The sequence below is a fragment of the Sinohyriopsis cumingii genome, chromosome 13 (assembly GCF_028554795.1).
Source record: "Sinohyriopsis cumingii isolate HCF-2022 chromosome 13, ASM2855479v2, whole genome shotgun sequence".
Taxonomy (NCBI): Eukaryota; Metazoa; Mollusca; class Bivalvia; order Unionida; family Unionidae; genus Sinohyriopsis; species Sinohyriopsis cumingii.
Genome location: NC_142973.1, coordinates 67,132,359 through 67,159,866, shown reverse-complemented (window position 1 = coordinate 67,159,866; position 27,508 = coordinate 67,132,359). Strand labels below are relative to the sequence as shown.

Below are 27,508 nucleotides of genomic sequence, written 5' to 3'. Positions count from 1 at the left end.
AATTATGAACATATAAGGTATATGTATTTTATGTTTCTTTCTGATAAAAAAAATGTACACTTGTGTCAAGATTGGGGGGGGGGGCACATTGATCAGAAACTGCAGGAACCCCATGCTTCTGCACTCAAGGTGCAACTCTGACAGTATAATAACAAGGAAAAAATGCTTCCTGATCTTGCTGGAAGCTGCAATAGCTGAGTCTGTAAAGCTGGACACATAAAACAATGGTCACAGGTTTCATGCCCAACCTGGTCAGTGGTCAGCTCCTTCAGTGTGTTCTTAGGAAAGGTATTAAGTTCCTCTGCATGATAAGCTAACAAAGTGTTAAAAGTGCACCTAAAACCAACAAAACATAATAATCTGAAAACCAGTCAGTTTTAATCAGTATTGCAACTGATCAACATCTCATTAATCATGTTGACACTTAGTACATTCAGACTATGTTTTAAAGTACTGTATATACATGCTTATAAGTTGAGCCCAACTTCAAACGGCACATATCCAGATATGTTGTTGCATAATGTGCTGGCAGATCTGGGTCTGTGCAGTTTGTTGGGAAGAATCAGTAGAACAAACAATATATACCCTGGTCTGCAGGTGCATTATTCTATGGCAGATTAAGATCTTTGTTGTTTGCTGTTTTACCCCACTTATGAGCAAGTATAAAACGTGTACTAAATACTTTGCAGTTGCATCTGACTATTGATAGATCTATGTTTATTAACTTACCTGTAAGGTTGATGTTTTTTGAATCACTATAAACAGTATTATCTTATATTATGATGACTGGCCAATTAATGAATACATGCTATATTTCAAGACCAATGCATTTTTCTGACACAAAGTTAAACAATCTACCATAATCAGTGTGATACAGACTTAATAGCTGTGGTAAATTAATTCCAATTTTGGATGGTTCTTGAGAAAAATATCTAACAATATGTTATAGAATAAGATTCAGGCATCGATGTTCATGCTGATTTATACTACATTTTTTTATCTGATCAAATGGTAGCAGTGGTGGCTTTTTTATAACTGAAATACATATCGTAGCGAAGTCTAACTGATTGGCATAATTATTCAACATGCCAATGGCATCAATTTCTTCATCCGTTTAATGTATTAAATTAAAAGAGATTTGTATTTAAAAAAGGGATGTCTTCAAAACTTTGCTAATGTACACAATTAAGTAGCACTTTCACTGCTATGTCTTGTTTGGAAGAATATTTTTATAAACCTACATTCAAATCTGCCTTGTGTTGTGGACCTTCAATCAGCAGTTTGTGTTCTGGCAACCCAGCATGCCTTGCCAGTGTACTGTTCTGAAAGTTATTGTTTTCTGCACATGGTCATGGAGTTTTTTTGTTTTAAGCCTCTACATATACGGCAAAACATAAAGGCATCATCACTGTAACCACAAAGTTTTCAACCATAGCTGGTCAGTCATAAACGCAGTCCAAAAGATAATTTCGTTTGTTCTGGATCTATTTGATTTTGTTTTTAGCCTTGGATGGCATTTTAGTTGAACGCTGACAAATCCTGGAAGAACGCAAGGCATACAACTGAGTGAATGGAAATTGTTGCTTCATTGCATAACAAAGGTGCGCATAAAATGATAGTTTCTTGTGAGAATCACTTTAAAATCACGTGTTTATTTTCCACCTCATTCTTGAGTGGTTCTGACATCCTGTTGCTACAAATGATGTCACAGTTACAGGTCACATAAGGTCAGCTCTAGGCTCCATGTTCAGTTGTAACACTATTATGATAACATTAGCGTAAGAAACTGATGTGTGCATGTTTTCCCTGTTTGGAAGATTTGTAATCTAACCATTAAAGTAGTTAGACCAAACCTTAATTTTGTGTTAATCAGCAAAACATAATATTGAGGTGCATCAATGTATGTATTAGTGACGATTTCTTAGACCGAACCTCTGCTTTTTGTTAATCAGCAAAATATAACATTGGTGTGAGTCAATTTATGTACTGGCGAAGACTTTTGTGCATCAAATCAGAAATGTCTGCATATTTGACGCATGAGTATATAAAACACACACACACACACACATATATATATATATATACACACACAATCTTGGGCAACTTCTCCAGATATGATGGGGTGAATTCTCCAAGTAGCATTTTAATATGGGTTCTGGTATTACAGCTTACTACAAGGACAAATCTCTCTAAGGGCACCACAATTACACCTCATGTTTTCCAGATGCTTTGGTCTAATGGTCTGTTCTTTCAGCATGATTTACTCTGTTAATCTTATACTTAACCGGCAGAAAAGTTGTGTGCAAATAAACATGTACAAAACAATGAGGAACTAAAGGGTGCTATCCGAAACAAAATATCGCTATACGACAAAATACTGTAAGGAAAATTAACGTTTTAAATCGTTACGGTCATTTTAAGATTATAAGATTGCAAACTCAAGATATGAAGAATGACTTCTCTACTTTTAAAATGCCACGGAAATGTGCACATCGCCATAAGTTATTGTATAACGCAGCGGAAATGAGCATATCCTATCGCCTTAACAGGGTTATACGTCATCCTTTGCTTTGATCCAGTCAAAGTGCACAATTTTCGTTAAGTTTGGACCATTTTTTTAAACAGAAAACGTAGGTGGACATCAGTTGTCAATCGGAACTTACCTAAACAACAGTCTGAGATTAAACAACAGGCCAAAATCGCTCCAGCACTGGCACCAGAGAAGTGACAGTCTTCAAGGAGTTGCGGCGCATGTTGCTTCAGACAACTTGCCACGCCAACATGATATATTCCCAAAAATCCACAACCCGCAAACGAAAAATTCATACTTGGAGATTCTATTACACTCGGCCCCTCTCACTGAGTGTCTGGAATACTACTCAAAATATTTTCGACTAGAAAGACCAGTGCAGAACAGTGTTATTGCTCTCCCAACCTCTGGGTTGTGTTGTGGTTTAAACTTTTCCACGCGAAACAGTGACGTATTTCAACGCGCCTTCAGAGTCCTTGCATTTGATTGGCCGTTGCATATCAGTCAACCCACTGACCGAATTTTTCCATGACACTTGTCTGGCACTGGTCTTTGGGCTTTAACCGGGTCAACAACTCAGTTACGTATGGGTTGCAAGTCAAGGTTAAATGTAAGTAACAATATAAATAAATATAAAAGGAATCTCTCACATAAATTCAGAAAACACAAGAAGAAATTTGGCCAAGCTTAATGAGGCATGTATCCTGGAATACCTAGTTTTGACGCACTTAAGCATATACTTTCACCTTTTCAGAAATATACTTCTTTCACGGTGGTATCTCTCATTACTTTGGAAACATTAGTTATTTTAGCAAAGTATGGGTAAGAAATGTAAATGATACATTCCTTCATACTAAGCTTGGGCCTGTACAGCTTTCATTGAGACGACACTTTGTCGTAACAATCGTTTAGTCGGTCACCCATTTTGACGCACCTCACGTGTTTTTTTTTTTTTTCTTGTGACACGTGTGTGTGCGTGTGATTGGGATTTTTAACGTAGCTTTAACAATGTTTCAGTCATATCGCTACGATGTATGCAGTGTGGCAGTTTATAGTGATGTCTAGCACTGGGGCATCATACCGCAAACGTAGCATGATGTCCCACCCAGTCACATTATCCTGACACCAGGCCGACCAGTTCTAACACTAACCTCTTAATGCCGAGCGCCAAGCGAGGCAGCTGTTAGTACCATTTTTATAAGGCTTTGGTATGACTCGGCTGGGGTTCGAACCCACGACCTCCCGCTTCCGAGGCGGACGCTCCAACCACTAGGCCACCGGACCGGTCATGACACTTTTGTACAGATACGATATTGCACTAGAAGAAAATAAAATAGTAAAGCAACATCAACAGCACTTATAAAACTCACGTTTATATTAAACATGACATTAATTAATTTAGCATTCCTAAAGTTTTTCTTATAATTATCATATTCTTAATGATAGAATAGACTTTGTCGCAAAAGCTAAAATAATCAAATTGAGGAAAATCATGTTTGTATTATGATAAAAATGTGTATGACTTAAAAGATTATATCTAATGTATGATTGTTTTCCAATAGTTAATTGGAATTGTTAATGTGCAGAACTTCAGTCTCTGAATGTACTGTTTATTTAAACTTTAAAACTGATTTGCATCTTTCATAACCTATCTCTCTAAAGGTGCAAATAATCAGAGGCAGAAGAGAATGTTACAAGAGACTTTTTTCTTTTCTTGTACCTTTTACCATTATCAAATAAAATTATAAATAATAAATTTGTTCAGATATCAAATATTGAGATTCTTTAAAAGTCTGCTTGAAAATTTACCAATCAAGTAAAATTTTCTTATTTATCAGATTTTTAAAAAAAATCCTACAATTTTTAGAATAATAAATAATATATAGGATGCCGATTTAGTGATGAAATATGTCATGAAACTATGTTTCATGTAAATTTCCACAAATTGTAATAACAAAAGACGCACCTCAGAATATCACTAATGATAGATCCATATAAAACTTTCTAATGTTGTACACTGTTCTAAACATTGTTACTGATGCTGCGATAAACATGGCTAACACAGACTGCATGCATACTGTGGCGAGAGGATGACTTGTCCCGTCACAATAGCTAATACAGATTTTTATGGAGACTTAATGACTAAAAAAAAAGAAGATTATAATAATATAATTTTTTACAAATATTTCTGTCTGTGGGACTCAATGTCGATCAGTGTGAAGGACTGACTCACTGAGGCAGCTGAATAGTATTAAACTCGTGGCCGTGGAAATCGGGAACATCATATTATGACGAGAGAGACTTCACGTGAATCACGTGTTGATGAAATGCCATTAAACTGTTAAGGCTTTAACAGAGAAAAAGTTTAGTTTTTCAAAGCTTGATTTTAAAAATGTAGAGCTATGGTTGTTTAGCATCTTTATAAATATATCAATAACAATTTTTTCTTAAAAGTAAAGGTTGGTAAAATAAAATTGTAGGACGTAAAGTTCGCGATAAAAAGACATTCAGTGTATCCAATTGGTCGCTTGGGTTACCAAACGTACACCCGTTGTCTAATTATGATTTTAAATAGTGGCCGTCTGCTTCCACAACAAGGATAACGCAAATGACATTTCGTAAAGAGTACCGTTTTCAGATGGATGTTATTGGTGTCGCTGTTAATTTATTTAAGTGCTTATATTATACATGCTTATAAGTCGAGTCCAGTTGAAAACAATTACCCTGGTCTGCCGTGGCATAACGCGCCAGTTTCAATACTCTTCTGATTACTCCTAACAAACTGCACAGACCCGAACCTGCCGTCGCATCAGGCGCCGGCAGATCTGGGTCTGTACAGTTTGCAGTTGAACTCGTCTTAAACGCGAGTAAAGACGGTAATTATCAGTACATATCAGTTATACACTGGCTCCCACTTGACAACTTGGAGGCTACCACAAGTCATTGTTTGATGTAATTTAATACATTCAGACTTTATTTTATCAATGTGTGTCCTTTATGAACATTTGTATGAGCAGGGCAGCGTAATTCAGATCTGGTATTTGTTATTTCTTGGTTAGACACCTTTGGTAAATCAAAATTTACTTATCTGTAATAAATCAAGGATCCATAGTTTGTTATTATGTCATTAGACCTTTCTAGATGAAGTAAAAGGTATTCATGGAGCAGCAGAGAGGGTGAACAGACCATAGAATTCCGACAAAACAAATAAAACAAACAAATAAAATCATCTCGTAGAAAGGTCAAGATTTTACAAATGAACTTTTCCTTGAGATGTTTTATTTCTGTAATGACCGATTGTACTAATAAAACCTCAGTTCGAAATGGTAGCTGAAAAAAAAGTACTCTACGTGTTTATTTATTTCTTGTTTATTTTTTTGACGACCAACGTTGGTAGGTACCCTCTCTGCTGCTATTAATTTACCACCATACCAAGTTTGATGAATATTTTTCAACGCGTTCTCGCTGTCGTTTTTCCTCATCTGTTTCATCTTCATCTGAATCTTCGGAATTTGTTCTATGTTTCAAGTAATATTCAAGTTCTGATGGTGGTTTTTCTATTTTTGGATTTATGTTCTTTCTGTGTTTATAATATATCATCAAACTTCTGTATCGATCTCCACCGCAATTTTTACAAATCTGATATAATCCTCTAACGCCGTTGTTACATCCAACACAACTTCGTGGACCAGCATGAGGATTTTTCTTTATAAGATAATTATGTTTCTTGCAATATTCTCCACGACATTTTTTATTACAATTGTTAGTGGTTCCTTGACGCAGCCACGCACAGTTGTTCATTATATTAATGATATCTGTTTAATTCAATTTAATTTTATCATCACCCCTGTTACCCAAATATTTTATCAAGACCCACACGATATCTTGTTCTTGGATCATGTAAATTTATTGTTATAAATCCATGCGGAGTAGCTTGCGCTCGTGAGAAGAAATTTTTGAATTTAATTATATCCATGTCACCATCACACCAAGTTTGATGAATATTTCGCAACGTGTGTGTGTCTACGCCATTAAACACAACTAAAATGTTGCAGTTGTCTCTGATCACCTTCGGAATTTGTGTATATCGTTGAGTAACATAGATCACGTCTGTATTTTTATGTCTACCTCGGGAAAATATTCTGGCTGGATTTGATTGTTTATCTAGCATCACATCGTCGTATACAACTAAATTATTAATAAATCCGTCTATGGAATCTACGGATGGTGCTTCATCAATATCGGTTATAAACTCTATAACATCATTATCTTCATCCAGTAATCGTGCGTTTTCATTGAAATCTTTAAGTACATCATAACATCGTTGATCATCAACGGATGGTGCTACTAAATATAATTTATCCCATTTCAACCATCTCATTATCAGATTAAGTAATAATTGCGTCTTACCCGATCCAGATGGTCCTATGATAATCATTCTGATGGAATTCGGTAGCGCAGGATGATGCTTAACAGGTTCTCGCTGCCGAGTTGCTGAGAAATCAATTATATCCATATATATTATAACATGAATCTATATTGTTTACGCTGTAAAGTTAAAACTCCAACTACTGATTTAGCCACGGTTATAACAAAAAATAAAAAAATAGCGTACGGTGGAAAATGTTCTATATGCGGTAGAAAGAAATTTTCGTTTTTACCTAATAAGCGCGGTGGTGATATTGCTAATTTGATGTCAAAGTTTCCAGGTGCTCCATGGGCTAAATACAGTGGGGAAAAACATCTACCAGGATATAATTATTGCGGTCCTGGTACTCGACTCGATATCAGGCTCGATGATCAAGATCAACCAAAACCAGGCGAGGAACCAGTAAACGCTATTGATCGAGCTTGTCATGCTCATGATGTAGCTTATAAAAGTCAAAATCTACAAGATAGGCATATTGCAGATATAAAATTAATTCATTCATTAAATTCTATAAAAAATAAAAATATTAGAGAATCATTAGCTAATTGGTTAGTAAGATCCTCGATGAAAGGTAAATTAGCGATTGGGGCTGGTAATTAATAATGGAATCAATTTATTATTCACCGAGAGGATACTGGAGAGGCAAAGCAGCAATTGGTAAACTCGCTGATGCAGCGGCGGTTAAACATTCTACTGCTAAAGCGTGGTTATCTAAACAGGCAATATGGCAAATTTACCTACCACCACCGAAACAAATTCAGTACGCGTATTTCGATGTCAGTGTTCCTAATGAAGTTCATCAAGCTGATATTCTGTTTTTACCGCATGATACTGTGCGTGGAAAAACGTACAAGTACGCGTTAACTGTAGTTGATGTTGCAAGTAGATATAAAGAGGCAGAGCCGCTATCAACGAAAACATCATCTGAAGTAGCCGATGCGTTTGAACGAATTTATCAACGAGGACTCGGACCACAAGGTGGTCTGCGATGGCCACAGCTACTACAGGTTGATCCTGGTAAGGAATTTCTTAGTCCAGTATCATCGCTGATGAAACAACATAATACCAAAATACGACGAGGTCATACTGCAATTCACCGTGATCAAGCAATTGTTGAGCGATTTAATCGAACACTTGCTGAACGGTTATTTGGATATCAATACGCGAGGGAATTTATTCAGGATAAAAGATCTCGTGAATGGGTGGCAAGATTACCAGGCGTGATAGCTGCATTAAATAATGAGATCACACGAACAACCAACATGAAACCCATTAATGCAATTACAAAAAAAATATACCAACACAACGAAAAGATGCTGGAAAACAAAAAATATTAGGTGATGTTACAGTCAGATATTTATATGAGCCTGGTGAACTTGAAGGTGGTAAAGCGAGAGCAACTGATCCTATTTGGAGTGTTACCACACACAAAATATCTACCGTGACAAGATCCACTGGAAGAAATGTAGGCGTTTCCAGACCTGCAATCTACAGATTAGATTCGGCCGCTCCTCAACGTGGATTTACACGTGAACAACTACAAATAATTCCCGCGGATACACAACTACCACCAAAATCACTCCGGTGATTTCGATCACTTAACTAGCACTAGTGCCAGCGCCTCTACGTCGATTACACTCAAGACAGGTTAACATGGTATTTTCTCGTGTATGACCGCAACTATTATCTTTTCTATCTACGGTAAATTGTCTTGAATCATTACTCGAATATCGCCATAACATTATGCAATTACAACTGGTGCAATGATTATTCTGCTGCTGTTTTAACTCAATGATAAATTCAACATCAAGATCAAAGTCACGTTTATTTTTTTTGTCAGATTGTTTGTATCCGATTAATTTTTTTCTTATTATATCATCATCGATGATGTTAAATTTATCAACGATTTCAGGAATTATGATTCTACGTAATTGAGATATATTTCTGACCCTCGATACCGCCAAATAAACTAAATTTGACCACTCGATGCGATCGTCTACAATCCAGACTCGTGTATCAGAAATAGTTAATCCCTGAGACGAGTGGATTGTCATAGCGTATCCCAACATCCATGGAGATTTGTCAGCGCGTAATGCATCTTCGACCACACTGATATCAACGGCGACAATATCATTTAATACGAGATTTTGATTCTCAGTCTGTTCTGGAATATCGACATTAATATTCTGTTTTCGTGTATCTGATGGTCTATAACAACGGTACGGGCAATTCTGAGTATTTTTCTTTATGTAGTTGAAATAACTGTTGTGGTAAAGCGTCTCTGATTATTTTTCTACTTGCTACGATCAAATTGGTGGGTCTCCATAAATTCAAAAAATCACTCATTGATGTCTCTGAGATCACTCCACGTATTATTTCACACTGAATTTTGTTTGATTGTAATCTGATTAATTTTTTAAACTCCCTCAAATTTGCATCAAGAGCTCTATGATCATCATCTATTTCTTCGTAATAATCAACGAAATTTTTTAACCAATCATGTGGAGATGGTCCAACAAAAGGCGGCGGTTGACCATGATCGCCACACATTATTATGGCGGTATTTTTTGTCAACAACCAATCAAGAAACTTTTTTAATGTATCCAATGAGACCGTGCATATCTCATCCCAAATAATTATTTTAGGTATATATTTTTCTCCCATCCGTTGAGGAGTCCATGTATCTCCGCGCCACCGAAAGAAACTATGATACGTACACGATTGTACTTGCCGCTGTTTCATCTCACGTGCGAGTCTATGTGTGGGTGTCAGCACGATTATATCTGAATTTCTAAAAACATTAATCGTTCGAGTCATTTTTCCGCATCCACCAGGTCCATTGAGATATACTGTCTTATATCTGGTTATTGGATCACTCAACGATGGTGCTTTCGACATTTCTGATATTTTATTACCCTCACGATAAAAATCTCTCATTGGAACATCTGCTGATTCTACATAATTGTGTAATAGTTCCTTTTTTATTCTCCACGAACCCCATCGTTCATCATTACTTGTAAATTTCATAACAGGTTCTAAATATTTACTTGAAATATAAAACGAATCTGTTGCGACTCTGACTGCGGTCTCAGGAAATCTATTAATCATCGATAATAAATTTATAGAAACATAAGCCAAAACATGGAAGATCTTAGATGAGTATATTGCGGGGATACGTCATTTATGTAACTAACGATCGTACCCAATTTTGTTCCGTCGGATAAATAAACACTCTCTCGATTTACAAATATATTTTTCGCCGTTGTATCAGCGATTATAAAATCGTACTCGGCATCATCTAAAATTAATCGTGCATGATGTCTTTTATAATCATATGCACCACCTTGAGTAAATTTACCTATAATTTTTCTACCGAGATCTTTTGCGGTTTTGAGTTTATTAGGAATATCATCTTCGGAAACATCCTTAAACTCGCTGATAACTTCAGAATCTGACATGGGCAACCAAACTTTGGTCTGTGCATGATATGATATAATTGCCTCACTGACCACCAACGATGTCAGTATCATACAATCTAGCATATATCGTAACAAAACTATAGGTGCCCAACGTTTTTCACAAAAATGTCTACCAAACCAAACATAACAAATCTTGTGAAGATTTTCGTTAAGCTCGAATGATTCAATACAGGCGAATCCAGTCAGATCAAAATCAGGTAATGGTCCATTAATTGCCACTCGCGTCATCTCGTTTGTTGGGTGACCAAATCTTTCAAAGTACACAGAACAATCTCCGTATCCCAGAAAATTTCCTGGATAACATGCAACCATATCAACCGAAATAACATCATTGTAATTGTATTTGGTATTCCATAATCCGCCATGTCTATATTCGACGCAACTTGCGCGTACGTCCTCGAGTAAATCAAATCGTGTTGGTTTCCATGAATTTCGTTCTCTGGCGAAATGAGCCGCAACAGATGGAACGGTAAAACAATTAGTAATTTGTCAGTATTTTCCGCGTGCTTGCACTGTAAAAACGTCGCAAGATTTTTCATCTCGTGATGGAGAGATTCTGTTCGATATATTTCACGGTTTGGTTTGACAAACTGATCAAATTCACCCTCCTCATTACTTTTAAATAACCATACCGATACAGGATCGGTTTTACTTATTTCGTTGATAAAATCAAACATACTATCTGCCCCAGAATTATCTGCCCCAGAATTATCTGGGGAGTAAAATCTAACAGTTCGATCACGTGGAAATATTGTTACTGCGTTAGTCCATGCGTGCGCGTTATGATCGATAATATTTATTGGAGCTCCCTTCGATTTATATTTCGATTGGTACAGTACTTCTCCCGTTATTGTCGCCACAGTTATTGGAAATTTTAATATTTTTCCTAACTCAGCAACATCTTTTATTGTAGCACCGGTATCCTTAACTGAATCAGCCCACGAGTTTACTTTTTCACGCCTTAAATCAGTTAATCCATTTCCACGCATCGCGTTTGTAAAGTGTTCTATTACTCGCTCGGCTACACAATTTAACCTTGAAAATTTCATCGGCGCTAGTTTATCAACGTTGGTTTTTTTATTTATCTCATAAATTCCATAAATAACCGCTGTTACAGGATACGCTCGTTCATAATACGGTTTGTCAATACCCGTCAGTAGACCCGGTCTGGAATTTTTACTTAATATGATAGTTTTATTATTACCAAGGACAGGATCATATTTGTCACGGATAATCCAACTACCTGTTTCTGTTAATACAATAAATTTTACTCTGAAGAAATATTTTTGATTGCCCTCATATTCAGCGATGTATTTAATGATAGTTGCCGCTCGCTTGTCGTTCATTGTGGCGTCCGTGACTTTTTCGACACTGACTTTGCCAGTGTTGCGTATAATCTTGAACGTTGACCATGTATGAGATGCACCATCCGTGTAAAATTCTTTCTTGGCGTCGTGAATTTCGAGATCAAACTTTTATTTTTCGGATCAACCAGATCTCGTACTGGCAAGTCAGAAGATAATCTGTCAAGGTTGAATTTATATTTAACAGGCCTAGTTTGGGATAATCTCTCAAACTCGTTCATATAATTAAAACAAATATTTAAATAAAGAAAATTATATATATATATACAATGTCTCAATGTAGATGGTTGATGATCGGCTCAGTAAATCGATGCAACAAATCCTGCAGAAAGGAATTTTGTTGGATACACTCACAAAACATACGACGAGGAAGTCTAGGACCAATACCATGTCTGAGGTGTGGTATTGGAGTGCGAGGAAAAACAGAATTATGTGGAAAGTGCGGCGGAAAACGGTTCAGAGAACTTAAAAGATATTATGACAAAAAAATATAAGCGGTGAAAACGCTATAAAATCCCTGAGGGATTATATATCAAGATTTCAGACAAACAATGATTTAAACGTATAATATTATTATAATGGAGCAAAATATATTTGTCCCACATCCTGTCATAACAAACTATGAATCAAATATTAATGGCATCATCAGACACTGCAAGTTGAAGAGACAAGTTGGTCATATTAATAATCATGGTTATCTTAGATTTACAGTTGGAAAGAAACATTATCTGTGTCATAGATTTACGTATGAATGTCATAATGGGATGATCAATGACGGTCTTGTTATTGATCATATTGATGGAAATCCTCAAAACAATAATTTATCCAACCTTCGTGTTGTCACATACAGCGAGAATAATACACGTGGTAATACAGGAAGATGTAAGACAATCGGAAAGAGGGCGGTAATTTCCACAAACATAGAAACTGGCAAAGTAATTATATTTCGTTCGATGTGTGCTGCTGCGAAATATTTTGATATTCACTGGCATTCAGTACAAAAAGTCGCAGAAAATATATATAAAACAGCTTTCTCGAAAAAATATAAGCAGAAAATCATCTTTCAGTATCAATAACTATCATCACCACATTATTAACTATCATCACCACATTGAATTAATTTTTTTAATTTATGTCACAGTAGGTCCTCCATACACTACTGAATTTTGATTATATAAGGGGGAGATTACTTTGTAATATATAGTTTTCTTCGTAGATTTTTGATTTTTTATGATCGTAATTAGTCAGTTTAACTAATTACATCGTAATTAATTACATCGTAATTAATTACTCGTAGAAGTATTATTTATGTTTTTTAAATATTTCCCCATCATACAACATTACGTGAAATCATGATAATGTTATTGATCCGCAGGAAGCTGTGTGTAGAACAGAAACCGTTGTCATGGTAATCGATCTGCAGGTGTGTTCATGCTACCGTTATTATTGATTCGCAGTCTACTTAGGAAAAACGCTGCTATAAATACAGAAACTGTTATTATTCAGAAACTGTTGTTATTCAGAAACCGCTGTTTTATATTCAGAAACTGTTATAAATACAGAAACTGTTATTATTCAGAAACCGCTGTTTAGTGTAAATATTGGTTCCTTAGCTATATAGCTTAACTATATATTAACTTCCAAAACATATGTTCGTAACAAGGTTTGATAGCTCAATCAGTATGGTATTGGACTGTGACGCTCGCGGTCCAGGATCAAACCCCCATGGCTGACAATTTGTCGGTGGTGTACGCATAATTGCGATTTTTATAATAGTGGGGGGAACCGCAACCCCCCCCCCCCGCTCAGCAAAATTCCCACCCACAATATTGACTTGTGGGTGATACATATTTTCGTATCACCCACTGGATTAATTATTGTGGGTGGGTTTTTGCTGAGCGTACATGTTTGTACTGTCCTTAGTTAGTTATATGTTTGTACTGTCCATGCATAATCTGAGCTCGCTAATACACTGGATAGGGGCTCTTCATTCATTGTATATAACCATTTCATTGTATATATCCATTTCCTTAGTTAAGTTATATGTTTGTGCCGTCCAATGCATAATCTGAGCTCGCTAATACACTCGATAGGGGCTCTTCATTCATTGTATATAACCATTTCATTGTATATATCCATTTCATTGTATATAACCATTTCATTGTATATATCCATTTCATTGTATATATCCATTTCCTTAGTTAGTTATATGTTTGTGCCGTCCAATTCATAATCTGAGCTCGCTAATACACTCGATAGGGGCTCTTCATTCATTGTATATAACCATTTCATTGTATATAACCATTTCATTGTATATATCCATTTCATTGTATATAACCATTTCATTGTATATAACCATTTCATTGTATATATCCATTTCATTGTATATAACCATTTCATTGTATATGTTGTGCTGTCCCTGAAACATCCCGACGAACTCGCTAATACACTCGATAGGGGTTCTGGGATATTTTTTTTTATTTTAAAGATTTATATATTATATAATGAACCATGAAAATATCAGTGATGTAATTGTTGCTATTAAAAAATTGAAAAAAGATGGAATTAATATATCTGATGAACTAAATCCTGAAAAAATAGTTTCTGACTTTGAGATTTTACAAGAACGTAAAACCCAGGGAACACACACACTATCATCTGAATACAGGCTCATGAAACGGATTCAGGCGGCAATGTTTCAGTCGCTAGCTACCGTAGAAGATGATCATGTGAAGGAGTTCGTTCCTCTCTCTGCCGCCGTAGAAAGAATTAAATCGTTATTATCCCACGAGTATGAGGCAAAGAAAACGATTAGTACTCGCATAAGACTATTAAGAAAAATTATGTTAGATCGTGAAACGATCCAGAGTAACTTCGTTACTGGTGAAACGATCCAGAGTAGTAATTCCGATGAAGATGACTGAGATCTTTGATCAGAAATATTATTTCTGAATTTGATGGGTTAGTTGGTACTTAGAATCAAAGATTCTGATTTATGCAATTTGCAATTTTGATGGGCTACCTGGTACTTAGAATCAAAGATTCTTATTTATTATTTATTTCTGAATTAATTTATTTATTTACTGAATTAATTTGTTTTTTTTTTACTGAAATTTAACAAAATTGTACAAATTTCTTAATTTTGACTACCATTTACCCCATCAAAAGCATAAAATTGTACAAATTTCTTAATTTGACTACCATTTACCCCATCAAAAACATAAAATTGTACAAATTTCTTAATTTTGGCTACCATTTACCCCATCAAAAGCATAAAATTGTACAAATTTCTTAATTTTACAAATTATTTATTTCTGAATTATTATTTTATTTCTGAATTATTATTTATTTATTTCTGAATTAATTTATTTATTTTTACTGAAATTTAACAAAATTGTACAAATTTCTTAATTTTGACTACCATTTACCCCATCAAAAGCATAAAATTGTACAAATTTCTTAATTTGACTACCATTTACCCCATCAAATTTACAAAATTGTACAAATTTCTTAATTTGAGTACCATTTACCCCATCAAAAACATAAAATTGTACAAATTTCTTAATTTTACAAATTATTTATTTCTGAATTATTATTTTATTTCTGAATTATTATTTATTTATTTCTGAATTAATTTATTTATTTTTACTGAAATTTAACAAAATTGTACAAATTTCTTAATTTTGACTACCATTTACCCCATCAAAAGCATAAAATTGTACAAATTTCTTAATTTGACTACCATTTACCCCATCAAATTTACAAAATTGTACAAATTTCTTAATTTGAGTACCATTTACCCCATCAAAAACATAAAATTGTACAAATTTCTTAATTTTACAAATTATTTATTTCTGAATTATTATTTTATTTCTGAATTATTATTTATTTATAACTCTGATGGGTGAGTTGGTAAACCCTCCATTACATAAAGATCTACGACAAAAGTCTTACGACAAAAGTCTTACGACTTTACATACAGATTTATTACAAGTTCTTCTTCACGTATGTCAATTAAGCGATTAAGGTGGTCTGTGAGTTTAAAATTGATTCGTGTTAACATATTATTGTGACACCGCAGATACACAGGATTAGTTGGTTCTTGCACGATTAAACTTCCAGGGGGAACTTGTGGTGTGAACGGGTACAGGATGTATCCTTGTTGAGCTTGATTTGATCTTCCGAGATCTATTTGATAGCTGCCATCGATTACGTCACAAACCAGATTGACCGCGACCGTCGGTGTTATATTAACGATTCCCGGAGATATGTGTCTTCCGCCGCCATGTGGATCATTATCATATCTGAGAACGGTTGGATATGGTGCTAGTTTTCTCCATGCATGGAGTATTTTAGGAAAAAACTCATCAATGACATCACTGACAGATTTTCTTAACTCAGTTACACTATACCCGGGAAATTTAAAATTTGGTACATCGGCTTCTGTTAATTTATATTTTTCTAACCATTTATATGCATCAAATTTTTTAAATGATTCTAAACTAACCATCGCTTGAACTATTCGGTTATTAATATATTCCATATCTGATATAAGCTGATTTAATATTTCCATACGCGTGATGATTTTTTCACGCGATGACGCTGATATGTCAAAAATATGTTCGTTAAAATATTGATTCAGTTGATCTAGTTGTTTTTTACATTCTTGATTGATTTCCTGAAAATATTTAATAATATCATTTCGATGAAGACCAAAAACATTTCCTGTTTCCCCCTCCCGACTTACAAAAATCCATGCCTCAATATCGTCGTGAAAGATAAAATGGCTAAACATTAATTTATTTTTAAAAATACGTAGTTTTTCCCCGTATGATGGATTAATTTCATGATATGATTGCCTATCCGTGACATAATCAGACTTTTTCGGTTCTGGTGGTCCTTCATACACCCTGGGAATTTCAGGCCATCCTAGCACGGATCTGATTGAAGATTTATAAATATCAACGGCATAATCAGGCGAGTTTATTTCAATCGTCGAGGACAGGGTGGGTTCATGAACATTAATTGATATTTTTGATTCTTTTCCCGTTATTGATTTTATTCTACGCGCAAATTCCTCACTGATCTCTTCAATCTCGTAACTGCCAGTTGGTAATCCAACAACAACCCAGTCAGGTGTTTCATCGGGTTCGTTCTTGTTAGCAAATACGAGCGAATTATTTGCTGGTGTACCATTAAATGATTTTGATCTGATATTTGGCCAGCTGTAATATACTCGTAATTGTGCTAGTGCTATTTCTTTTACTGGAATTGCAGTGGGAAAATTAACACTAAATTCAGGATTAATTGAACTTACCGAGATCATCGTTATCTTTGGCGGAGTTGTGTTGGTCACGATCTGCTGGAGTAATTCTGTCATTATTGATACTTGTATCTTTAATACCGATACCTTCGTCGTATATTTTGGTTATCATTGAAAATTCGAAATCAGATATAATTCCATCACTGAGACTTGCTGATAACAACGAGGATAATTTCGAGTATGCTACCGTCGCTGTATGTAATTTTATTTTGTAATCGGATAATTTTTCGTTCGTGCAAGAACATATTTTTTTTGTGATGATATTAAGCACACCTGCAATAGTTGTTGCTGCTGAAATACAAATAGTTACAGCTACTGGTGCCATCGTTGTCAACGCTGATAATATTACACCGGTTCCAGCAACAACAGCGGATACTGAATAAACAATCACATCAACGATAACCAATCGTCGTCGATATTTTTTTACTTTTACTGTATATTGATCGACTTGATCTTTTAGCGCAGCCTGACATTCACGCGCTTGATTGTATCTGTATTGTGCACCGTCCATATATATTTTTATGCAGTAACCAATTGATGAGCTTCAGCTACAAATTCCAAACACCACCAGTAAGATGTTGCGGTTAATGTCCTATCAGCTGCTTCCAGAATAAATATTTCCTCGGTTCCGATATTTAATATGACAGATACAACCCCGGAAAACCTGTCGGTGGAACGACGCCATGGAAACGTTGTAAATATTTCAAATTTTGCAGCACTAAACACAGATAGCCTGTACACGCCAGTGCTTGTTGCGGTATATTTGATAGTATTATTTTGTTTTGACCATGTTGCAAATCCCGATGATACCGTGCATACGATGTTTGTGATGTGCCCGGGAGTTATTTCAGCTGGAATTTTAATCAAATTGGTTTTATTGACAATCTCAGGAATTCCCGCTATGATGTCTAGCTGTGTTTGTTTGATCGTGTCTAGGTTAGTTTTGATATCAACGAGTTTCATGTCAATGGCGTGTGGAGTACCGAAGAATTTATCTATGGCATCATCGGTTTTTTGAAAATTTCTTCGAAATCTTCCAAAAGCGCCCACGTGAACATCATATTCGGCCCGCAGCGTGGATAGTTTACTGTCTACGTCGTCGACGTATAGTTTGTTTGCGACGTCGTTGTCAGATTTTGGAGCTGTTACAGCTACTATTTTGTTCCCGTTCATGCTAAGTTCACCAGTCATTGTGTCACCGGTGTTTCTCACGCGATTAGCAACATTTTTTGCAATTTCATCTCTGATGGTTTTAAGTGACATACTTGAATCTCTGATTCTACCACCGTCAGTAAACACGGGAATATTATCTGTAACTGCACCGAGTACTCGCCGGACTATATCATTCCATTTGATATTGCTGGTTTTTAGTTTACCATATCGATCTTGAAAAATAACAACTTCATCTGGGTCAACTCCAGCCAGGTTCATAATATCAGCGAGGTCATCCTTGGTCGCATACTTCGACAGATCAACGTCGGATTTTATTTTCTTACTAGTAGAAGATCTTCCGTAGATGTCAACCATTATATAAGACCCGTTGTTTAAAACGCCTTACGCGCAACAAATCGGATGCTTGTATAATCGTGCACGACTTTATGTGGCGGCCTGGATGATTTTGATATAGCGTCGAGTACATTAATTACTTCACGGCCACATATTGGCGGATCTGTCATTGTTTGTGTGGGTAGCGTTGAATACCAAACTTTGGAACCTCTGGTTGTTGCGTGGAGTGGTGCGACATACTTGATAAATTCAACAGGTGGAGCTAACCCGTACGAATCAAAATAAACAATTCCACGCGGATCAACCGCGTATGATACCCAATGAGTACCAGGTCCAGAACGTTCATCGAGATTAATAATACCTGTTTCTAGTTTGTTTGGTTGTTTCGGTAATTGATCTCGCATAAAAACACTCTAAAGGCAGATATTTTTAATTTTTTAGCGGCATTAAGTAAATCAAAATTTGATGCTGGAACGTCTAACGAAGTGACCCTGGAAGCCTTAGGCCTCTCCCCCAACGAGATCCTGGCAATCTTAAGCCGCGCCCCTTTTTTTTGTATCCTCGCCCTGTTGCCTTCTTTAGTGCCATTCCAGCAGCTGTTCCAACAGCACCTAACGCGGCTGCTTTTGCTACGGCTGGAGCAGCTGCAGCTATTAATGCCGGAATTGCCGCGAGTAGTGGAAATATACCACCGGTTTTAAACATGTCTTTGATGGCGCTCGGGGAGAGATGGAATTGAACTCCAGTTTTTAATTCTAGGGCTTTATTGAAATGTTTAATCTGATTATTTGTCAACGATAATTTGTTTGGACCACCACTAATATGATCTCGTTTTAGTGATATTTTAGTTCCGCATTTGTTGGCGGTTTTTGATTGAAGCTTTTTTACCTGACCCGGGGTCAGAGTAACATTAACATGACTATACGACATTTTTATATAAAATATATTTTTCTAAATAACACAATTAAATATTTTCCACCGGTGCATCAACAACTCTCATTCGACCACTACCACCTTCAAGTAACATGGTCTTGTCGCTAAGTATGACCGCGATCGCTCTGTAGGTGCCTCGAATAAGAGGTGGACCAGCTATATCAGGAGGAGGGTTAGTAACACGAGCTCGAAAGTGTATATCAACGACAGATTGCTTGGATAAATCAAGATGTTCCAACGAAAAGTAATAAATCGGATATGAAGTTCTGAAATCTAATTGTGATATTTGCAACCCAGTATCTATATTTTGATCACGTCCCATGAATGACATTAAACGATGATATGCACGCGCTACATGATTTTGACCAAAATTTAACAATATATCTTCAGCTGGTTCTTGATGTCCATTTATCCGTAAGGAAACTTCATTAACTCCAAGGTTGTCAAATATCATATGTGAACGTTCTTGATCATTTATCCTAGCATTATCTTGCAGCGCAATAAAAATATGTCGTGGTGCAGAAACACCTTGCTGTGATGCTATATGCCATGTAAATAAACCATTAACATTACTTTGAATAGCATCTGTGGTTACTGTTAACCATGATAGCAATGATTTACCGCCTTGATCCATAAAAGAGAGTAATTTTTGTTCTTCAGTAATAGATGGAGTCATTACTGGCATCCACAATGAAAGCTTCGATATATTTACTTTACCAGCGTCATCAACAGCAAAACCTCGCCAGATTGCATCATTATCATCACCTTTTCTTACAAGCACAACTGTGTGTTTAGCTCCAAAGATGACCTTTCTAACATTTCTGCAAAATCCAAAGATGTGAGACAGTGGAATTGCACATGAAAAATTTCTATTATTTCCTGACAACGCTGTTCGGCGTGTTGCAAATCCCAGGTTGTAAGCCGCGCTATCATCTTTTACAATATCAAAATCAGCAGCTGGTCTGGCTGCGTATTCAGGACCTTCATCAACCGGTTGTGGATTAACCGCAGTATTTACTGGTGTTCGTATTTTGGCATACCTGATATGATCAGCGTTGTCAGTAATATCCTTAGCAAACATCATTGTTGGACCGGCTGATCTTGTAAAGTCGTCAGAATATCTCGCCAGACCAATTATTGTTGTAGCAACATCAACATCCTTCTGAATTGATTCAATATTTTTTCCATCAATCATGTATGTGGCGCTATCAAACAGTGCCATAATCCCGTTGTTGACAAAACCAACACGCAGATTGGCACCATATGCCGTATCATCCCCCTTTACAAGTTCACCTTCTACTTCAATAAATGCCTCAGCGGGCAAGAAATATCTGCTTGTATCATGAACCTGTAATTCGATTCTCCCCCGCTGATTTGGTAGTCTTGCGTCATAAGAATAAAATTGATAATCACGTATAGATTCATACTTAAGGACAGGTGCCTCCATATCAAATGCTGGGTCTGATTCGCGCCTGAACATTTTTATTATAGTTACCATTTTTCAAATGATGATCATCGTCGACGAAGACCGCTCCCTGCTATTAAATTTGCTGTTATATTTTTTTCTGCTTCTTCAGATATCGCCGCTAGTTTTTGATTTGCAGCCTGATTTATTATTTTACTTACGTCTGCGGGCATCACCTCAGTACTTGCCAGTTTCACCGGTGGTTGTTGTTTTCGTCGCAATAATCGTGCTAGTCTTTCTTTGATCGCCGAGAACGCCTTACCAGCAACATTGACAATTGCACCAGGAGCTTTATCACGAACAATATCAATAGCCTTCATCGATAATTGTTTTGCAACAGGTGCTACTTTTGGAGCTATCCTTGTAAATAATCCCTGAATGACATCACCAAGTCCATTTCCGTAAATAACACTATAGATTGGTAATCGTGAGTTTACCGCTCTAACCTGTGTGGGTTTACGATGATTATTATGCACAATCATCTTATTTTATTTACCATTTATCTAACAACTAGTCATCAACGAGCTCATCAATAAGTTCTCGGTAAACGCCAATATCCATGATACCACCTTGAAATAGTCGCCGACAAATATCAGCTGCTTCATTGGTTATTTCTGGTGAATTATTTCCGGCACGTTTTCCTCCTATGAGAACTTCTAACCGTGACACGTCATTGATGATATTATCAGGACATAAACCAGATCCTGTTTTAGGTTCATCTTGAGGTGTTTTAAATACTGGTGGTTGCATTACCGGAGTAAGTACTTCAGTGGTGGCCGGGGGTGATCCAGGTGGTGAATCTGTCGGTGTAAATGTCATTTTCGGTGCAGAAATTTTACGTAAAGGTGAAGGAATTTTCTTCGAGGAGTATGATTTAAGTGACTCTTTAGCCTTTTTAATTTCCGACTTCAACCTTTGCTGCGGCGAAGAAGATTGTTGTTGTTCTATTTGTTGCAGAGGTGGAGGAAGCTGATACTGGGATAACTCTCCTTGTTTTGGTTGTTCCAGTCTCTCTCTGTAAAGTCTTTTTACTTCTTCATTAAGTCTTTTAAAGTCTTGACCTCTAGCTTGTTTTTTATTGTAATATACGCGATATATCCATTTAATGAAATCATCATCGCCTGTTTTTCCATAAAAGGGTTTTAAAAAATTAGATTTATCAGATATATTATCTAATATCATCTCAGGTAATTCCTCTCTTTCAGTATTTCTAATAATATCAACAACTCCTTCTTTAAATCTTGCAATTAATTTTAAGCTCTCTCCTGCTGATTTGGATTCAGATGCAAGTTTTTTTCTCACATCGGCGACTTCAGTACGAAGTTCTCCAATACCTTCAAGTATTTCCTCACCAACAGGTGGGGGTTGAGCTGCAGCTATGTCAGTTGGAAGGTCTCGTAAAATCTTCTTTGCCTGTTTAGTTCTTCTTGCTATTTTTTCTGATACCGGAAGAAGATCTTCTTTGATGACAGTTGTAACTTGTTCAGTAGCTGCAGTGACGGGTTTAAATAGTTTTTTAGTTCCTTCTTCAAACTCAAATTTTGCTTCTTGCTGCGCTTGTAGATTTTTTCTAAATGAGTCTTTGACAGGAAGAAATTTTTTAATTGCTTCTAATCGTTCTCGAGCTGTTCTTGCAGTATGAGATTCTGGATGTATCATTTTATTATAACATAATAATTTAATTAATATCAGCAGAAGAGGAGCAGCAGAGAGGGTACCTACCAACGTTGGTCGTCAGAAAAATAAACAAAAATAAATAAACACGTAGAGTACTATATTTTTTCAGATACTATTTCGAACTGAGGTTTTATTAGTACAATCGTCCATTACAGAAATAAAACATCTCAAGGAAAAGTTCATTTGTAAAATCTTGACCTTTCTACGAGATGATTTTATTTGTTTGTTAGTAGTGAAAGGGGGCGCTTTACGGACAATGGGAATTAGCATTAAAAACACCCTTGGGTCACTTTACGGACAAGGGAAATTTAACATGGAGAAAAATCGTGGGTCACTTTACGGACAAGGGAATTTAACATGGCAATAAATCGTGGGTCACTTTACGGACAAGGGGAATTGAACATGGCAATAAATCGTGGGTCACTTTACGGACAAGGGGAATTGAACATGGGATTTTTTTTTTTTTAAAAATTTAAAAATTAAAAAAAGGGGTAGGCAATTCAAAGACTATCTCTTTTCGAGAAATATGGCTGGCCCTGAAAAGGGCCTTTGGGTTTTCTTCTTCTAATTTCTTCTTTTCCTCCACCAAGTTCTTATTTTATCTCCTACACTCTTCTTCTCTTTCTTTTTTTTCTTCTCCTCTTCTTTCTTCTTCTCTTCCTCCTCTTCTTTCTTCCTCTTTTCATTTTCTTCTTCTTTTTCAATTTTTTCATTCCATTCTCTCATCCTTATCCTTTCCTCTTGATCCTCCTTTTCCTCCTTTATTTCTTTCAACAGATCACTAATGATTACCTTCATTTTTCGTAAATTGTTTATCTCCATCTTCACTCTATGGGGACTATATGAGTAGTGATCCTCGTTTAGGTTAACCAACATTTGCTCAAACATTCCTAAATTGTCCATGACGTTTTGCAATTTTTCCATTTTGTTAAGGTGGTTTGACGCCATCTTCTTTGTATTCTTTGCAGAATGGTTTGAACAACGAATACTGTGGGTTCTTATACGAAAAGCGCGAACGTGAAGGAAAACATCCCCCTAAAACATAAAATGGATCTTACCTAGATGATGACCCAACATCGCGCGGACGTGAAGGAAAACATCCCCTACTTTTTCATTTCATATAATATAACCCAAACTATACTCTCCACATTTGCTAAGAAACAATAAAGAAACCCATAATCTACTATTCGCACAAACATACCTTTACTCTTACAAACACAAACACACCAACACATACCCTCACACATTAAAAAGAGTTAGTGTTTATATTCACACTACTCTACCTACATACATTGGCAAATTGATCGTTATTTCTTTTCTAGAGTATTGGGTAGCCCTGAAAAGGGCTGTTTTGTTTGGAACTTCATGGACACCTGGTTAATGGTGGCACCTTCCAGGCCTGGCGCCACATACACATCTTATCCCCCATTTACTTTTTACCTTTTGGGGGGAGAGAGCAGAGGCAGGATATGTCGCTTCAGAATCCCAATTTTCGCTCTCTGGGATTTTGAAATTTCTTCTCTCCTTTTCCTCCTCCTCTTCTTTGTTTCTTCTTTCCTCTTTATATCTTCTTTCTTCTTCTTCTTTATATCTTCTCTCCTCCTCTTCTTTGTTTCTTCTTTCCTCCTCTCTTATCCTTCCCTCCTCGACAATGGCTTCCGCGGCCAGTTCATTTAATATGCGCCTGGCATATTCCAGATGCACATGAAGCTCCAACAGTTTCTCAAGTCTCGTGTTCATTTTTTGGTGTTGATCAATCAACAAGGGTAGCTGGACTGCCGAACGAGTTTCAATTTATACTGAAAGCGCGGACGTGAAGGAAAACATCCCCCTAATAACATAAAATTCATCTTACCTAGATCATGACCAAAAATAACAACAACGCGCGGACCTAAAAGAAACACTCACTCACTTTTTATGCTACCCATTACTATTTAAAATTTTTTATAAATCACTTCAATAGACTATCCACATACACAAGGCAATCCAATCTAACCCCAAATATACACCTCAAACAGCCCCCCCAAAAAAACAAACATCATTTTAATCTACTATCCACACCAACCTACTTTATCACTTACAAACACACAAACAGACAAACACATACACTTCCACTATTAATAAAGAGTTAGTGTTTATTTTCACACTACTCTACCTACACACATTGGCAAATCGATCGTTAATTCTTTTCTAGAGTATTGGGGTAGCCCTGAAAAGGGCTGTTTTTTTGTTTGCTATGGCATTCTTTTTTAGTTTCTAAGAATGCGATGTCCTCGGATTATAGACTTTCTGGCGATAGGTCTGCTTCTTCGGAAAGAGAAGAAGAACTCTTTGGTGTCGATACGACAATCGACAAAGCCTCTGTCAGGTTCAGGTTGCTGCTGCTGCTGTTGCTGTTGCTGCTGTTGCTGCTGTCTCTGAAGTCTGTACTTCTCTGTCCATTCTTCTTTTTCCCTGTTCACTTCTTCTCTGAAGAGCTCTTCTATTAGGTCTTCAGTGATTTTTAACATTCTCACATTCTCTATTTCTTCTGGCTTCGGTATCAGACTGTGTCTGACCCTATGCAAATTCACGTAGGCTTCGTTGAGCTTAGCTAGTTTGGAGCACATCTTCTTAGGAGGATGAGTCGACAATGGATGGCTAGACTGGGAACAACCCGGTTCTTAAAGTGAAAGCGCGGACGTGAAGGAAAACATCCCCCACACGGTTTTCGAGCCGCAACGTTCATGAGAGGGATAGTAAGAAATGAAAGAGCATCAATCCAACATTCTTCTAGCTAAACAAAAGACAAAGGCATTTTTTTCTAAACACAACATTTTTTTATTCAAAAATCACTTAACACTTAACAACAACATTTTTAACAATAATCCAACACTATAACATCAAACAATTTTTTTCAAATCACAAACATTTTTTTTCTTCAAATACAATCTACTTTAAACAAGGCTGACAACGTTGTGAATGAAATTGTGATTTCCACTGTTGGAAATCATTAGGCCATTGATGGACACTACGTTTCCTAGCTTGAGACAAAAGATAAGCATAATGGTCGCAAAACCATCGATCTACTTTCACATCGTTTCTAGCAGAAGAACGAGGATCAAAATGAGTCACTAAATGTTCTAAGGAATAGCCCAGGCTGCGATGATGCAGAAAATACACACAATATTGTCCACACACCAAGGAATCTGTGCCTTGTAATTTCACGTTATTGAATCGGGTGGTTTGAGCATTTCTTCTCATAAAGTCGATGATATCGTCTTCCAAAGGGGGCAATCCGTACGAATCGAAATATTCCACACAGCCTTCTTGAGGAAAGTAGACGGCTACCCAGTGGGTTCCTGGGAGATGACTTTCGTCCGTGTTGATCACGTAAGCTTGATGGTCTTTAGGTTTGCGATGAGGGAGTTCATCTTTAGCACAGACGACGGGATTCCAAGAAGACGTATACGAACTGTGGTTCAAAAGGTAATAAAGTTCCCAGGTATCCATTGATTTGTGTGTGTGTTTTTTTCTTCTTCTTCACAGGTAATAATAAGTCGTCAATTCGATCCTGACTTTTTGCTTGAAAATGTCTGACGAATAAACGGTTATTCGTTCTGTTTCCTCACTCTGATTCAGGAGAGCTTCGATACGATGGATCTCTTGAGTGGTTAATGGTGGACAAGAATGTTCACGCAAGTCTTTATACCACTGGTGCAACACGTCTTCGTTCGAGATGAGGCTCCAAGCTTCGTCCAGATACTCGTCCAATTTTTCTTCTTGACTCAACATCAGGCATTTATCGTGTTGAATTTGACTGGGATGATCGTTTTGACATCCATAACAATTTTTCTTGATCAATTCCGTCATTTTGTCGACCAAGTGTTTGGCAAAACAGCAGACTAAATGGGCTTCTTGTTCTGGCCATCTCGACTTCATTATGATATCTTCTTCGTCTTTGTCTTGAGATTCTTCTTTTTCCACGGTCTCCTTACATTCCATCTCCAAAGTTTCTCCACTAGGTAAAGAGGGATAACAGTCTTCCATGGCTTTCTAATAATCTAGAATGACTTCTCTCAAACTGTTGATTTCTATGGTATTATCGAATTCTGCATACAGGATGACGTTCACTGTCGCTGGCAGTGGAACTTTAAACTGAAGTTCCACACGAATCTGGCCAGATTTTATAGGGTGGAAATGTCCCTCGTCGCTGCCTTGGTCTGGAGTGAAATCAAACGCCCACAAAGCATAGCCTCCTGCATAATCCTCATACTCAATGCCGTGACTGGTGTTGGTTCCTAACTGGCCGGTGGCTTCGTACAGGGACAAGTACGATCTCAAGTAATTTTTGTCACCAAATTTAGGTTCGAAAGGTCGGGTACACAAGGTCTTGCCATCGCGACTGACTTCGATCTTGGACACGTCGAAGTGATGAAAGTTGAAAGGATTTTCAGCGAAGGCTCCGTTGAAGGCTGCATTCGAGACCATACCAAGGATCAAACGTTTGGGTAACTGTCCTTGGAACAGATGATCTTCGGTTATGGATTGCAGTCCAGCAGAAATGGTGAACGTTTTCACTTCCACACGTCGTATGGGATACTTGGCGGTCGTTCTGCTCAACGTCTGACTGATGTCATTTCCCACTTTAGGTAACACTTCCACGCGTCGTACGTAGAGTTTGGCCTCCTCGATTTGGCTTTTAGGATTGCCTTTCTTAGTAGCATCAGCATTAGCCAACAAATGGAAAGCGGCACTGCTACGATTCAGTCTCAGGCGAACATTGACACCATTCAGCAAATATTTCTCTTGCAACCACATGT

General features: G+C 36.8%; 1 protein-coding gene across 2 annotated transcripts in view; it reads right to left on the bottom strand.

Annotated features, from left to right (window-relative positions):
- Window positions 1-2,962, bottom strand: part of LOC149785770 (patatin-like phospholipase domain-containing protein 2) — a 34,779-nt gene extending 31,817 nt beyond the window's left edge. For both annotated transcript variants that reach the window (XM_089979671.1, XM_089979672.1), the window contains exon 1: window positions 2,664-2,962. In XM_089979671.1, coding sequence (XP_089835797.1) covers window positions 2,664-2,826 — 163 coding nt within the window. In that variant the 5' untranslated portion in view covers window positions 2,827-2,962. The remainder of the gene's footprint in view (window positions 1-2,663) is intronic.
- Between the last annotated feature and the right edge of the window lie 24,546 nt (window positions 2,963-27,508).